This window comes from Diospyros lotus, chromosome 3 (genome assembly GCF_014633365.1).
Source record: "Diospyros lotus cultivar Yz01 chromosome 3, ASM1463336v1, whole genome shotgun sequence".
NCBI classification, from domain to species: domain Eukaryota; kingdom Viridiplantae; phylum Streptophyta; class Magnoliopsida; order Ericales; family Ebenaceae; genus Diospyros; species Diospyros lotus.
Window position 1 is genome coordinate 33,468,764 of NC_068340.1, and position 15,876 is coordinate 33,484,639.

Consider the following 15,876-nt stretch of genomic DNA (forward strand, 5'->3'; position numbering starts at 1 on the left):
ATGCGATAACATCGAAATTAATATCTTAATGTTAAGGAACAAACCAGTAATGAACTCCAAAGCAAATTAGAGACACTCGAGCTGTGCCCGCAACAAGAAGCGCCACAATGCGACTTTTAAGAAGCTGAAACCCATATAAGCAAGCCCCCATGTTCCAATCTAAAAGAACAGTTTATCAAAATCAACTGAATGAATTTGAAGCATCAGATTAGCAATAAAAATGCAGATGCAGAAGCATGATTAGTCATATAGGTGGACAGTGCACAGGCCTACCAAGAATAACAACAGCAGCTGACGTGATGGCCCCTAGCCAATGTGCCTCCTTTGCAGTCAGACCATATAAGATAGAATAAACAAGAAGTACAGCAAGTGAGCCAAGATAGAGAAGCCCTAGATGTGAAGCCCTACCAAAAAAAAAAAAAACTCAGATTAATACAAAGACAACAAAACAAACTCACTGATTTCAAGACAAGAATGTAAGCTACATATGAAATTATAAATTAATTTTAGGAGGACAGACCATCAACAATGACACAGCAAGCCTTAATCCCACTATATGGAGTCATCTATATAGATTTTAATTTTTCAACCATCATTATAATAAATACACTATCAATCAACAAAATAATTATAAAAGGTTAAAAGAGAGGGAAGGATGAACAGAGAAGTAAGACCCACAGCATCAAGAAACCTCCTACGAAATAAGAAACAAAATTGAAATTTTTAAGTACATGAATTGATAAGCCTTGCCTGCGAGATTGCCGAGGGTATAATTCATTTGGATCAGGTGGTTCAGGCAAGCAAGCTAACGGACCAACTTCAATACAATCAGAATATGCAAACTTGTATGCCTTTCGCACATATTCATCTACATCTAAACCATTCCCTGTTTAAAAGGAAACAAAAGGAAAACACAAAATCGGATATACATGCTGGGCATGAGTTACTGTCATCACGAAGAAAGCTGATTGATTGTAGAACTATTGCAAGACAGTATCTGCCCTTGCTGAGGCAGGGATCATGGTGTAGGAGAGTCAGGATGGGGATTTAAGAAGAAAAGTGTCAGAATCGAGATCTTGCAATACTTACCATTAAAGACCATCCTGCAAATAAAAAGCATGTTTATTGCTAGAGCAATTGCTGATACACCGAAGAAAAAGCCAGAAGGAGAATATCTATCGGATGCACTTGAACCTGCTGTAACATACACAGCACAGAGTTCATATGCACAGAGGAGGGCAACAGCCAGAAGTAGTAGTACAGCAACAGCCCCTGTTGGATAAGTCATTCCAAGAATAGGTATTAGGTCAAGTGAAAAACAAAATAAAAATTAACTTTTATGATGTCTCAATTTTGAATATGACGAGAGAACAATTGAAACAAGACTTGTAACAGCAAAACTTTAAATGTAACTCTCCCCGTAAACAATGTGCTCTAATGCAAGTTCCATTGTGCAACACTTCTCCTCACAGTTCTGCTTGCAAAATCATACAGTTGTCAAAATTCATCACGTCAGTCAAAATATCTCTCCCTAATTATCAGCTTCTCATTATCAGTCCTTCTATCTTCTTAAAATGCTCTCATTATGTCATTAGGCGCTTCTTGCAGGCAAGAGTATGGAGATAATCAGTCTTGAGTCAATGTTTTTGCTTTTCAAATACAAATAATTCTGACAAATTTCATATTTCTAATATCAATAAACATCTGATTAAGTGACAACCACTTTTAGCAATTGGGGATTACATGCCCAAATCTTCTTTCTGACGGCAGAATAGTGAAAATCCTATAAAGTGAAAATACTGTACAAAGCTTTTAATAGGAGCTACCCTACTACTGCCTCTCGACTTTTGACAGATATTCACACCTCCAGGGGCTAGGCTTGCTTCAATTTCTGGAAACCCCTATCCCACGCACCTTTAGCCTCATACATATTGCCCAAAGGGACATAAGGTAAGTAGCTAGTAAGTGGTAAACTTACCCACACCACACCCCGTGATATCAGCTAACCTATAAATAATGGCACCCTTCCAACAATAATAGTTTCACTTCTAAAAAGATGAATCTTGAGACCGAAATTAAAAACAAAAAAATCAAAAAAAGAGCAGAACCCCTAGATATCACAACATATGCAAATGACACTAACAAAAGAAATGAGAGAAAATTGCAATAACCACCCCTGAGGTTTGCCTTAATTCATCCCTTATGTTTTAGAAATAATAGTGACCTCCACTGTCGTTAAAAACTGGGTTAAATGACTCTTTTACCCCTGCTTTCTCTCTCCTCTTCCTTTCCTCTATCATCCTTACACAATATATATTTTTTAGTCCTAAAAATATTTTTTGAATGACAAAATATATTTTAATTAAATATATATACTAAAAATATATTACATATAGATAAACTAAATATACATACACATATTTTTAAAAAATTAAAAAAATAAAAACAAAAGGTTATCAGCTGATTATCGTTTTTTATCTTCTTCATTTTTCTTCATCTTCATCATCTTCTTTAGTTGCAAAGACCCAATTTATCTTCTTTATCTTTCTTAATCTTCTTCATTTTTCTTCATCTTCTTTAGTTGCAAAGACCCAATTTATCTTCTTTATCTTTCTTAATCTTCTTCATTTTTCTTCACCTCCTTCATCTTCTTTACTTGCAGAGACCCAAAATTGGATCTCTGCAACTCTATACCCGGTGATGGTGTTCATCGCTAGGTTCATCTCCCATGTTGCAATCGGGTTGCCAGAAGTGAAAGAGAGAGGGAGGGGGAGAAGGGCCGCCAGCTAACTCCATCATCCATGGTTTTAGCTCTAGAGAAAGAGACGGGAGAAAGAGAAAGGAAAGAGGAAGAGAAAGGGTATCATATTTTCATCATTTTAAAATATTTAATTAGGGTCAACTAACAAGAGAGACCTTAAAAGGTGCTTAAGCCACATTTGGAAAACTGTGACATTTTGGTTTAGTGTATCTCACACAAACAAAATTTGAGAGCTCTCAAAGAGTTGAGAACTTGATGCATAGTGCCAAATGATCTATTCTATGTAATTGATAGAAACTTAAAACATATATATAGATAGTTGAGTTCTTTTTGTAAAGGGTTTGCCCCCTTTTGAAGGTTTTTGTTAAGAAGTTTCATTTATTAAGCAAAACATTTAGCTCCCTCCAGAAAGAAGCAAATTAATTATATCAAAGGAAAATTAAGTTTTATTCAAAAAGAATCATAAATAACTTCAGGTAGCACATACTTGAGCTTTGCCATTGTGTCCTCCACCAAAGCATGATTGAATAGAATGCCAAAAGAAGAGCAGTTCCAGCCATTATCACAGCCAAACCAATTATATCTCGACCCAATATTATAATTAACCAGCATCCCCAAACAATGAGCACCACAACTGGAGAAATGACAACCATCCACGCAGACAGAGACAGGAAACCACATAATATTCCCAGCTGAGGTCCTTGTAAGAAATCCGACCATTTCCGAGCAAAGATCCAACTGAATAAGCAAATGAAACAAGCATAAAACAGGACGATCTATGAGATTACCATGGTTGAAACTAACTGCAGAATAATAATGGCTTCACTTGCATGTCACAAGCCTGTTATTAAGATGTCATAACCAAACTCATTTATGGCTTTTTGGCAAACAAGATTTCCAAGATTAGCAGATATCAGGATAAAATACTGTATTAATCAAGAACATATACAAAATGACAGCCATCTTTCTTGACCATTAAGGTCTTTCAGGATTACTCAAATTAACAAGTACGGGGGAAAAAGAGATGGAAGAAGAGGAGGAGCAGGAGAATAAGATAAAGAACTTAACAAAAATAACAAATTAAAAGAAATTGCACCAACCAGAAGCATCAGAAATAACATGGTCACCAGATACTGTGCTCAAAAACCATATTACAACACTCATATTCGTATATCAATTTAAAATTTAGAGGGGAAAAAAAAGAAGAAGATCAAGAACAAATGCTATAAGAAGCAAGTTATGGCCCTCACAGATAATCAATCAGCTGAGGCATAAATAAATCAATAAACCAGCAGTTCTAAGAAAACATATCTACAACCTAGCCAATTCAACTCCACTAGTCCTTTTCCCCACAACTTGGAGAAGGCCATGTGGAACTTATTTGCCTATTAAGCTTTGCATATCACAACTTAATCTGCAATATAATATAATTTTTGCCTCCCTTGTTGCCTGTAAATGCAGATAGAATCAGCCTCCCCTAGCTGAGCACTTGTAGGTATGCATCATAAATGCCCAAATCATACTATTCAATTCAACCACAATGAATCTTCAATAAATGCTGCCTCTATCATCTACAAATTCATTTGTTCCTAACCACATCCCTCCTAGTCTTCCCACGCATCCAAATTAGCACCCTAATCTGTATACTGTACTAGAAAAGATGTCACTCTTGCATTTGCATAAAAAATAAAAATATATATTTTTGAATCTTAGGTATGCTTCAATCAACATGTAACATCAGAAATATCACTTCATTTAGTCCTTGTTAGGTCTTTGTTGGCTTATTTCATAACCAAAACAATCTCTAAACTCATCCTTTTCAACATAAGTTTTGATTGTTCTCATCAGGATGAAATTTTATCACTTTAAATGCTGTAAACACTAGAGCATAAGACTAAACAGTGGTTTGGTATCTCTTTGAGATATTTTTGTAGGTTTTTGTGCACGAGAAATTGGCAATATCCCACTGTTAGGACAGCTAGAAGAGAGTTCCAACATATCCAAAACAGAAGCAATTGCTAGAAAAGCAATAGAAGGGCGTTCTACAACATCCATGCCATGACCCAAGGACATAGTAGTAATTAGATAATAGATAAATTTCTTTTTAGTTGTACTGTAGTTGTAGCAGTTTGTTCCTAAAAGACAGCTGCCTTCAGTTGTACTTGATTTGAATATTTGGCAGCCCTATTGGCGCCAGACCTTAGCTACCCGGATCATTATATAAGGCTGATCCAATCTAATTCAAGACACAGAAGAATATTACTGAATGAAATCTGATTTCAATCTCTCTCAATTTCCCTCTCTTTCTCTCAGTTCTCCCTAATCTCCCTCACTGTTTCTGTTCTTCCCAAATTCCTTCTCATTTCATCTGATCTATCTCCCCAAATTCCTTCCAATTATCTATTAAACTAGGTTGAACCCTAGGTACATGACAATCCACTTAACAGACGCAGGCATAAGAAAGGGATGCGAAGACTGTTTGAATGGTCAGTAAAGAATTTAGATTGTTTAGGACAGATCTTACCTTGACAATTTTGTCAAATTATAGAAAAGAAAAAAGATTTTTGAGATCCTAGACAGTCAACAATTTTCACGTGAAGAGGGAAATATATTTCCCAAAAAATGTGGAGTAATACCTGGAAGCAATCTTAAACTCAAGAGCATTGGCTTCAACTCTCTTATGCTAAATTGCTAATAACTAGAATCTCCCTCCCTCCAGCCTAAGGGTTTCCCGCCAAACTTGTTTTGATCTTTCTCTACCCCTTTTGCTAAACTTCTTTTATCTCATCCACTCTCCTCATAAGAGTATCTATTAACCTGGTTTTCACATGACTAACCCATCTTAATATGCCGCACAGAACATATGATTAATAGGACGCCCTCCTACCTTGTGATGTATAACCTCATTTCTAGTTCTATCCTATTTTGTATGGCCACACATCTGCTACAATATCCTCATCTTTTTTACACATATTTTGCACATATAGATGGTGTTCTAATGCCCAACATCCTATGCCATACAACAAAACTAGTTTTACAACTGTCTAATAAATTTTTTCTTTAATAGAATTTTCCTATCACATAAACCCTCGAACATGCTTTTCCATTTTAACCAACCAACCTAAAATGTGGGAGTAAATCGCCACTAATCTACCCTTTTTTTTTAATAATTGATCCAAGATATCAAAACTAATCTTTTCTCTCAAGAGGGAGGGAACTAAAAATGCTGTTGAAATTAACAAATGACTTGTGAGGATACCCTAAAGACTATTAACCACACAATGAATTACGACAAATAGGATAAATATTACCATTCTAATACCCACACTGACTTAGCATGCAATTGCAGCATAGCACAATAATCATTATGATATAATTTATCATGGACACAAACTATGAAATAACAGATCCACAGCAAGATTAAAGGTGATAGAAATGTTATTTTGAAATTCCAATTACTTCATTTGTGGAAAATCCCTAAATATGCATTTCTTTTTCTGCTTGAGGGCATACAACGGTCTTGAAACCTTTATAAAATAGCTCCAGATCTCCCTGAGTTTAAGATTTCAATTATCTTATTTATGGAAAATCAACATATATGCATTGTTTCTTACGCTGAAGTGCATGAAACATTTCTACAACAAGTTTTAAGATTTTCCCTAGTTCAAGTCAAATCTTATGCTTTACATATGTATTCAATTGCAAACCCATTTAACTAAATTCCGTACATATTTCTTCCAACTTTATTCCACATTTCCTTCCTTTTGACTATACAGAAATCATAAATATCTGAGACTATATTCCACATTTTCTTCCTTTTTACGGTACATCAATTGTAAATATTTGAGACAAAACAAGAAAACCAGAGTGCCAATAAAAAATGAGAATCCCAACACAGACAGACATCTTCAAAAATGCATCAAGAGTAAGCCAGATAAAATGAAAGGGCAACTGGAATAATTCATAAAATGAGGAAAAGTAGCAAATGAGAGATGTGATCATAGTCACCTATAAATCCGCCATGGCCGCCAATTTACCGCCCAGAGTATAGAAAAAGAAGCCGAACACAAAAGAGAGAAAAGGGCCCCCGGTATCACGCATGCCAGCACTAATTCACGCTCGTCTCCTCCCATTATTTCTTCCCCTCTTTCTCTCCCAACTACACCAAACACGTGCACAAAATGAGCAACACCGCTGTTTCATCTTTCCTCAAAAAAAAAAAAAAAGAAGAAGAAGAAAAGACAAAACCCAAAAAAAACCCAATCCAAGATAAATGACAGACCCAACCGAATTCACACATTTTGAGATTTTCGCAGCGAAGAACAACAAACGACGGAGAGAAAAAAATCATAAAGATGGTTTTGTTCTTATCGTTTTTTACCTAATTCAGTGACGTGCTCTGAACTCGGGAGACGGCTCGGACAAGTCGCAGACCGAAAATTGAGCCATACTTGAGCGGATTTCCAGCCCCGCAACCTAGGTTACAGCAGACGAGTAAAGCTAGGGTTTTAGAGAGAGACACGGAGAGAAAATTCTGGCCCCAATCTTTCTTTCTTCCTTCAGTGTCCTCCAACTCTTCGCAGAGATACGCTGAAAGATTAGGAGAACCCTACCAACAACACTGTGCAAAAGAATTTAGGAAAGGGCCAAAGGTGAGTGGTTTTTGCTTTTGGAGAGAGAGAGAGGAACCATGAGTAAAGACAGTGAACAATAAAATAACAGCTGTGTTACTAGCACGAGAGCATGCTGTCTGCAATGCCCAGTCGCTTATTTATACCCACTCTCCCTGCCCGCGCGTGCTCTCCATCACCCATCTTTTTAAAATCCGACTTTGCCCGTCCATGAGGTTATTATTACGTGTGACTGTTATTCGTAAAGGCTATTCAAATTATTATAAATAACTCTTTTATACACCAAGGATAATATATATGGAGGAATATATCGATATTAATTTAATAAATTATTAATTTAATTTTTGTTTTATGCAAAGGTTAAAGACTCAATTTAGCACGAGACCGTTGCATAAAAACATATCACAATATATATAATCTCTACTTTAACCAAAGCATTAACTAATACTTTTTTAATTTTTGTTCACTTTGAGTCACTTGTTTTCAATACATTTTCTAAATCTTTTTATAAAAATTAGGTTGCAACTATATAATTCGATATTTCTATAATTATGAGCTAATTTTATAATTATTTCTTATTTTTTGGATGACCTATTTTTTCCTTGTTTATTTAAAACATAATTTCTTTATCCCTTCCTAAATCAATAATAGCGAGTGATTATTAAACTAAATTTTGTTTATTTAGATAAGTATCGACGATCTCTATTATAATTAATTGATTTGAGATGTAGAGAATTATAACGACGCCATGATAATTAGACATATAATAGCGACTCATGTCACAACAATCAAACATATAAAAAAATAAATACTTACTCATCTCAAATAAAAAAAAAATAGAATATTTGGTTTCAAAACCAGTAAAAGTATTAAAAGAGAAATGGTAGTGAATCACAAGCAAACAGGTTGTTCCGTCCGTGTTAGCGAAATGAATAGTTTTAAAATGAATGCGGAACTCATTGTGATCCCTTGAGCTAGGCCCGTTTGAGGGTTGCTGGTCCAATTTATATTGGGCCTATAGCCCAACTCAAGAGTACGAGGATCTTTCATAGTTTTATATAAGGGGTAAAGGGTTTTGGTCAGAGATCAGGAGCTTATAGTTGATTGTCTCATATGTATTTGGGAATCATTTTTGTTTTTTTTTTCTTTTTGAAAAAATTCATAAAAAGGTTTATGTTGTGATCTACTGTTTGTAAATATAGTTTACCAGTTAAAAGGTTCTCATCACTACCCAAAAAATACATAAAAAAATGTAGTGATAATAAAGTTCAAAAACTTTACTCTCTTGAGTATAATTCTAAACTTTGGTAATGAATGCTTAGATGATCAGTGATCTAACCTTGTATCATTGAAGGAATTAAATGGAGGGGACCAAAGGATAAGATACTAGTTAAATTAGTAAGATGTGGAAATGGTCAATTACATCCAAAACCAAAATACGTTATTATTATTATTATTATTATTATTATAGATACAATATATTTTAATCCCACAAAGGAAAAAGAAAAAAAAAAAGAGGCAAGAAAGGATCTTTTATGAAAAGATGTCCGGAGCCGACCCGACCCGACCCTACCCTCAACATGCTGAATGAATGAATATTCAGAAAATTCTTTTTATGAAAAGATGCCTAAAAAAGAGCTATTCCTGGCGGCCCCGCATTTCAAACATTTCCATCAGAAGCAGCTGTTTCCCCAAAAGTGCTTTTCCAAAGGGTCAAGAGGGATCAAATCAATCAATGTGTTGCTAATTAGATCCATGCATTGAAAATAAGGCCACGACAAAGCTGCTTTTTCAAGAAAAAGGGAAGTAAGTCATCAATTACCCTTCGGAGCCTTCTCTTCCCAACACTAATAATAATAATACTGATAATAATGCTTGATTGATGCATGAAATGGTACAAACCTATAGTTACAGACTCCATGCCATTCTAATCTAAAACCAACACCAGGAAGTCCACTCTGCCATTGACACATACCAACCACTCCAACAACTGAAAAAGAAACAAATAGAATACAAGGAAGATGATGACTTGAGGCCAGTTTCTATTCAAGCTTATTGGAAACTTGGCCACTTCCCCAATCACTTCAATGGAGAAGCTCAAGCAAAATACAAGAGCCAAAACTTTCCCAACACAGAGGACACTGCATTTGCTAGCCAACCTAAAAGCTACGGAAGAAGAAAGATATAGAAGGGGGAGAAGATAGGGCCTTAGGCTACTACGAATGATACAGAGGGGAGCTTTTCATCACGGGCAATTAGGGTTCCTACCAGGGCCTCCATAGTAAAAGAAGTGGCCCCAATCGCCATTGCTGCCAGTTTCAACATCGTAGCAGTTTGATTGCTCAGTGAAGGTGCCGATCCCTCTGGGAGCCTTGAGGTTGTTGGAGCTATCCACAACTTGAATGTTCCTGAAATAGCTCGACTTGCTGAATCCTTCTTCCGGGAAACGACCACTGCCCATTTGGGTCGAGGTGTGTTGGCCATCAGATTCTGAGTTCACTACCTCCCCACCCCACTCAATCATCGAAGCACTGTCGGCCAGGTATGAGAACAGGAAAGAAGGCCAATACCCCAACACATAGTCACTTCCAAATTGCATCCACCAATTTCCCTCTTTCGGATCCTAGCCCACAGTAACAAAAAAAGAAGGGTGGAAATAAGCCGTAAAAAATGTAATGAGCAAAGCAATTAATTCAAAATTGAAAAAGAAATAAAAGATAAAAGAAAAAAGTCCTGATATGGCCACCACCCTAACAAAGAGGAAGGCCTACTAAGGAAGCAGTGCGCAGTCAGAATCTACAACTTTGCACCAATGCATTGCACTGTGCCAATTGCAGTGGTAACTTTTTAATTACTGTTTTAAATACAGTCCCTTCCCTTCTATAGATTTGTCAAGCACAGTCTAGCATCCAGATCAATCTCCCTCACCATCTGAACCTAAATTATTTTCTATCTCCACCCGGGCAATATAAAATTTCCGATTCGCAGTCCCAAGCAATTCAGGGAAGTGTCAGGATCTTCCATATTATTCCTATATTTTAGGCCCAGCCAATGCAACTGTTAACATTTTAATTACTTTTCTAAATACTCTTTCCAAAGGATTTGTCAAGCACAGTCAATGCTCGGACCAAAGACCAAGAAAAATGCAAAGATTCTCATTCAGAATCTGAGGCTAAATTATTTTTTATTTTCCACAAGAAGAGTATTAAGGGATGAGCTATTTTTCTTAGCCTGACAACTTCGCCAACGATGCCATATAGAGACAATGATTCCCCATTTCATCAATGACAATCCCATCCTCCAATGTTCTATTTTCTAGGCCATTTCAGAATCCCATGCAGTGCCCAGTCCCACTACTGTCTAACCAAGGTTGAGTGGGTTGGGTTGTATTCCAATTTTACCTTCCATATGAGGATATTGATATCGTATTGAGAATCACGATAGGCAGAAACCGGGGAGATGCTTGCGCCCATTGCTATTTGGCTGTTGACTTGAATGAAGCCGGAGCAGAGTAGATTGTAACAACCAGTGGCTTGATATGCATCACTCTAAAATTTTGAAAACAAAATCCGTTAAAATCATAACAAAATGGTTGTAGCTAGTCAATATGAAAGCCGAAAAGAACTGGAAATTAGGGAACAGCTTACGGTCCAGTAAGTGAACAATCTTGTGTTATTGTCACCATAAAGATCCGGGCTGACCTGAATTCAAGTATACTCTATAATTAGACTCGCTAATGAAACAAAAATATTCGTGCTACTATCTAAGGTGAATCAATCTCAAATGTGAGTCTAGAAAAATACCTGCCAGCCAGCTTCAATGCTATTGAGATCTTCACCAAATGAACCACCCAATATCCAAAGCTGAGACAAGCTGAACTCATTGGGCTGCTGTATTTTAGGTTCCCAAACATTTAAGGTTGCCTTTGCTCCATAGTATCTATCTCCTTCAACATAAGCTATTGCATGCTGATTCCCCACCAAAATTAACCAAAGAAACCAAATTCTGTTACTTCATAAATAATCACCAAATCAAGCAATTTGCTAGACCCCCAAAAAATCGTTTTTTAATTTAATTTTTTTTTTTATTTCTGTTTTGTAGAATTGGAGGGGACAGGTTTTGGTAGCAAGGACAAGGTCCCTCTGTAACTAGAGGTCTGGGTTCATTCAGGTTATGGAAACAGGCTCCTTGCCAAAATAGCAAGGGAAAGGCTGTGTACAAATAAGATCTTCCCCACACTCACAAGGCGAGGAGAATCATGCGCTAGAAATGCCCTTTTATTTTTTGTTTTGTAGAATTGATGATTAGAATCCATTATCTCCATGTACCTGATGACCACTTTGGTTGATAAGGTCAGGATCTGCAGACCTGGGCTGAGGGGTGCTTCTGTGCTTCTTCTTTCCATATCTTTTCACAGAGCTTGCTCTGAGCACATCATCCTTCTTAGTTCTTCTGATGGGTATGGTGTCTTCAGGGCATCTACCATTCATGTGCCACAGCTGAGTAATTGGCATTGCCGCTCCTTCTTTCTTCTTATCTGTGGAAATCTTGCTCTCATCATAAAGCCCTTCTGGGTGATAGCTTGGCCTCATCTGAAAGTCCCCAAACACAAAATCAAACATCATGAACAACAAAAAGATAATGAGAAGACAACTCAAAAAAACATGGCTGGATATAAGAGGGACAACAGTGAATAACCTGTATTTTGTGGTCTTTGAGGAATGGGTGATCAAAAGCCGGCTGATGAGAGATGTGGACACAGTCAATGATATCCCCATCCGGGCTCTGAAAGAACACAAAACAAATTATTATTATAATTACCAAAAATTACTTCTAATGATCAGAGTATGCCTCTAATTTGAAACAAGAACTTATATATATGTACGTATTTCAAAAAGAGGCCATTATGGCATCCCAAAATCATTGATTTAAAAGGGCACAACAAAGTCACTGAAAAACACTCATTTTCATTTTTGCCTGTTTGGTAGCACAGGAAATGTGGGAAAGAGAAGAAATCAGCAACGTAAATTTACTTAAAAAATGACTGATTCAGACAGAACTGAAAACCTTGAAAGCCAGAAGAGAAAAAAAAAAGAAAAAGCGGGGAGCAAAGAAAAAAAAAAACATAGAAACAATATTAGACAGTGAAGCATTGTTTCAACTTTATTTTTTTTTGAAATCTCCCCCCTACATTTTCTCAGCTGCCAAACAGAGTTGGCCGTTTCTATTACAACGGGAAAAAAAAAAAAAAAAAATCGAGAGAGATAGAGAACCTTGATGGTTTTAACAGGGGGTTTGTTCAAGCGGTTCAAGTGCTTCCTGACCTCGAGCTTCTGCCTGGAGGCCGGTAACCTAGCGGCGCAGGATAAGGAAATCAGGCCCCAGAAGCACAGAACCAGAGCCAGCCCCGTTCTTCTGTAGCGCTCCCTGCTAAAATCGGCAGCTGCCATTGCTTTGGTGGAAACCCAAACTCACCTCCAAATCTACACCCAGAACCAGCTCACTGGAGCTCCTCCATGCCCACCCACAAGCTCAACACAACTCCCTCTTCTCCCCCCCAAGCTTATCCTACGCGCCCTTCGCACCCAGCAAAAGTCCAAGAAACCCTCTCTCACTCTCTCTCTCCCCCCTCTGTGCGAGCTTCTGCTTCGCTTCTCTTCTGTTTTGTTGTTTGTTTGTTTGATAGCGTTGTGGGTTTGTTTATTATCAGGCACGAGGGGTGAAAAGGGAAAATCGACAATAAAGTGATTCCGACACGAAAAGCTGGGAACGTGGGCAAATTGCCCCACCGCCCCCGCATTACTTCCCCTTCTTACCTTTCTGCCCCCCCCCACTTTCCAAAATCTCCTTTTCTTGCCATTTCCGCCCGCCCACCCACCATTCTCCTCCTGATTCCGTGAATAAATTTAAATTCAATACAAACAAGACAGTAATTTGCATAAATTTATGGGCAATATATATATATATATAAGCAGCAAGTGATTGATTGATATGTCACTGCTGCTTCTGCTTCATATAGATATATATAGAAGAGTTGTTAAAATAAAAGAGATGTTAATAAGTGTTTGAAAAAATAAAAATGATTGCATTGAAGCATCAAAAGGCATTTAGGTAGCAAATTAAAATATTTTTCCGAAAAGCTTGACTTTTGCTTAGGCTTAGGCTTTGGTTGTTTTATTCCAAGCTTTTATATGCCCCCCCCCCCCCCCCCCCCCATCCTATTTACTACTTTAAATAATAATAATAATAATAATAAAAATTAAATTGGAGAAAGGTATAATTTCCAAATTGTGTTGTGGGAATGAATGGTGCAAATCTTCTCTTCGTTTTAAAATACAATACAAAAGGCGAAGAAGAAAGAGGGAGCATCTGAAAATGCTTTCTTTGTCACCCATGTAATGTGCTGTAGGTACGTGGAATGTCTAATTAATAAATAAATAGGCAAGTGTGAATATATTCCACCAAATATATTATTAATTTAAACGTATCATATCATATATATATATATATAATAATAATAATAATTGGAGGAATCCAGCAACAGCAACACATTTCATTCTAATAGTAATTCCACCATCATTACATCCTATAAAGCCTCGGCCTCTAATTTTAAATTTTCTACTCATTCTCATCATCATCCTCATCGTTTCCAAGCTAATCTCATCTCTTCTGGATGAGTTTATTATTTGAAAAATGTTATTTGTACATAAACATATGAATACTTATATATTGCAAAATATATTTTATTCATTCTCTCTTCCCTCTATCCCCCGTCGCTGCAATTTCACCTCTCCCGTCACTGCAATTTCACCTATCACCGTTCTTTGTGTCTATTTGCTCTTGTTGGCACCTTGTCGCTGCAACTTCCGTCGCCTCGCCTCTGCCTTCTCATTGCGTCGCCTCAACCACCTTGTCTCGCCTCATCATTGTCGCCGCCTTGTTGCTGGGGACAACGGTGTAAGAGCGAGAAAGAGACAGAAGGAAAGAGAGATAATATTGGGCATTTAGGTCATTTATTGTAGGGGCAAAATGAATATTTTAATTGTTCTGTAAGTGTTTTTTGTAACATATTTTTTGTATAAATAGTATGATTCTTATTATTTATATTTATAGTTTAATTATTAAATTTTGATATTGAGAAAATTATTTTTATTTACAAATATATATATATATATTTTATACATGGTTGGTAAGGCAATAATCACACGAGATGAGATGATGGATGTGTCCGTGGCTCAGAAATATTTAAAAATTTAATTAAATATATGATTTTGCCAATTTTGTGGGTCCCACCAGACTTGCAGATAGATAGACCACTCCGGGGTATTTCGGTCATTGAACTCGCGAATTTGAAAAGACTTACACAGCATCCCTCCTCCTCGCTTCGCTGCCACCGAGCGAGTGATGATGGGCCCACGTCGGACCATCACTACTACCAAGGCCTTGACGCCGTGTCGTTCATGTTTTAACGCCGTTATTAGCCGTCTCACGCGCAGCCGCAGGTCGCGCCTTGGATTCGCTCCCGAGCCACGTGTCCAGAAGGCACGGCCACCGCCGAGAAATCGCTGCGCTTCATTTCAACAGACCCGTGTGCGGTTTAGATCTGCCAGCCGTACACGTGTACGTACCCCCCCGGGTCAGATTAGAGGAGGGAGGAACCCGTGAGGGCTACAGTCTTACAGGCTACCTGCTTCACTCGAATCAGGAAGATCTACGATGCCATGATGGAGGGAAATGATCCGACGGCTTCTTGATTGCGTCGTCCGAAATCATCGCCCTCAAACTAACTTTTCTTCTTACCATCTTTCGGCTTCTAAAAGTTTTCTTTTTTAATTTTTTTTTATCATTTATGTGTTCAAAAGATTTTTAATTATATAAATTACTTTTCGAGTCAATTAAGTAGATATAAATCACAATAGAATATATAACAAATCAACTGCAAATTGTAAATTATCAAATTATAAATAATTAATTTATATTAATTATAAATTAAATAAAACCAACATCTCTCTATATAAAAACATTTGAAACTAAAATCTTCTAGAATTGTTCCAGTAATTAATAAAGAATGGTAGGGCGGTTTGAGTTCTAAATTTAAATTTATTTTTTACGTAATTATTATGAATTAGACCTAAATTTATTTATTTTTATTAAAAATGATAGAATCTCACACAAAAGGCATCCCAAAAATATTTGAAATGGGAAGAAACTGGAATCCTAAGATCCAAATGAAAAATAATAATTTGGTGGGGGGCCCATTACGTTACACTGTTAGGCATCGTAATCCAATCCATTCCAGGCCAGCTAGTGATTCTTGTCATCATATGCCATCTTTTGTTTACACTTTACGACATGATCGATCATTCAAAACTATCCATTTAATTAATATTAAATACAGAGATTATGGATTATTCAAAGTCCACACTAAAGGACAGAGCTTGATACATCATATCATGTATGCTCGAGTCTATGATCTATTTACTA

The 15,876-nt window shown here is 36.9% G+C and overlaps 2 protein-coding genes across 2 annotated transcripts in view; both read right to left on the reverse strand.

The window, feature by feature from the left end:
- The window catches only part of LOC127797030 (calpain-type cysteine protease DEK1), a 30,094-nt gene extending 22,621 nt beyond the window's left edge, over window positions 1-7,473 (reverse strand). Inside the window, exons 1-7 of the mRNA XM_052329488.1 lie at window positions 7,143-7,473; window positions 6,770-6,920; window positions 3,249-3,499; window positions 1,090-1,272; window positions 751-886; window positions 274-404; window positions 45-159 (exon numbers count right to left, since the gene is read on the reverse strand). Of these exons, the coding sequence (XP_052185448.1) occupies window positions 45-159; window positions 274-404; window positions 751-886; window positions 1,090-1,272; window positions 3,249-3,499; window positions 6,770-6,894 (941 nt within the window). The 5' untranslated portion in view covers window positions 6,895-6,920; window positions 7,143-7,473. The remainder of the gene's footprint in view (window positions 1-44; window positions 160-273; window positions 405-750; window positions 887-1,089; window positions 1,273-3,248; window positions 3,500-6,769; window positions 6,921-7,142) is intronic.
- Window positions 7,474-9,243: 1,770 nt separating this feature from the next.
- On the reverse strand, window positions 9,244-13,075 carry LOC127797896 (uncharacterized). The gene is made up of 7 exons (XM_052331091.1): window positions 12,666-13,075; window positions 12,091-12,177; window positions 11,721-11,984; window positions 11,196-11,360; window positions 11,040-11,093; window positions 10,794-10,940; window positions 9,244-10,015 (listed from the first exon to the last, which is right to left on the reverse strand). The coding sequence occupies exons 1-7, from the start codon at window positions 12,840-12,842 to the stop codon at window positions 9,638-9,640; spliced, it is 1,272 nt and encodes a 423-aa protein (XP_052187051.1). The 5' UTR covers window positions 12,843-13,075; the 3' UTR covers window positions 9,244-9,637.
- Window positions 13,076-15,876: the final 2,801 nt, after the last annotated feature.

What these genes read in the sequence shown, in the direction of transcription:
- LOC127797896 (XM_052331091.1), bottom strand. Translation starts at nt 12,842, where the DNA reads ATGGCAGCTGCCGATTTTAGCAGGGAGCGCTACAGAAGAACGGGGCTG. An exon ending in CCCCTGTTAAAACCATCAAG is followed by an intron (nt 12,178 to 12,665) that starts GTTCTCTATCTC and finishes GTGTTCTTTCAG; the next exon opens with AGCCCGGATGGGGATATCAT. An exon ending in TCAACCAAAGTGGTCATCAG is followed by an intron (nt 11,361 to 11,720) that starts GTACATGGAGAT and finishes GTGGGGAATCAG; the next exon opens with CATGCAATAGCTTATGTTGA.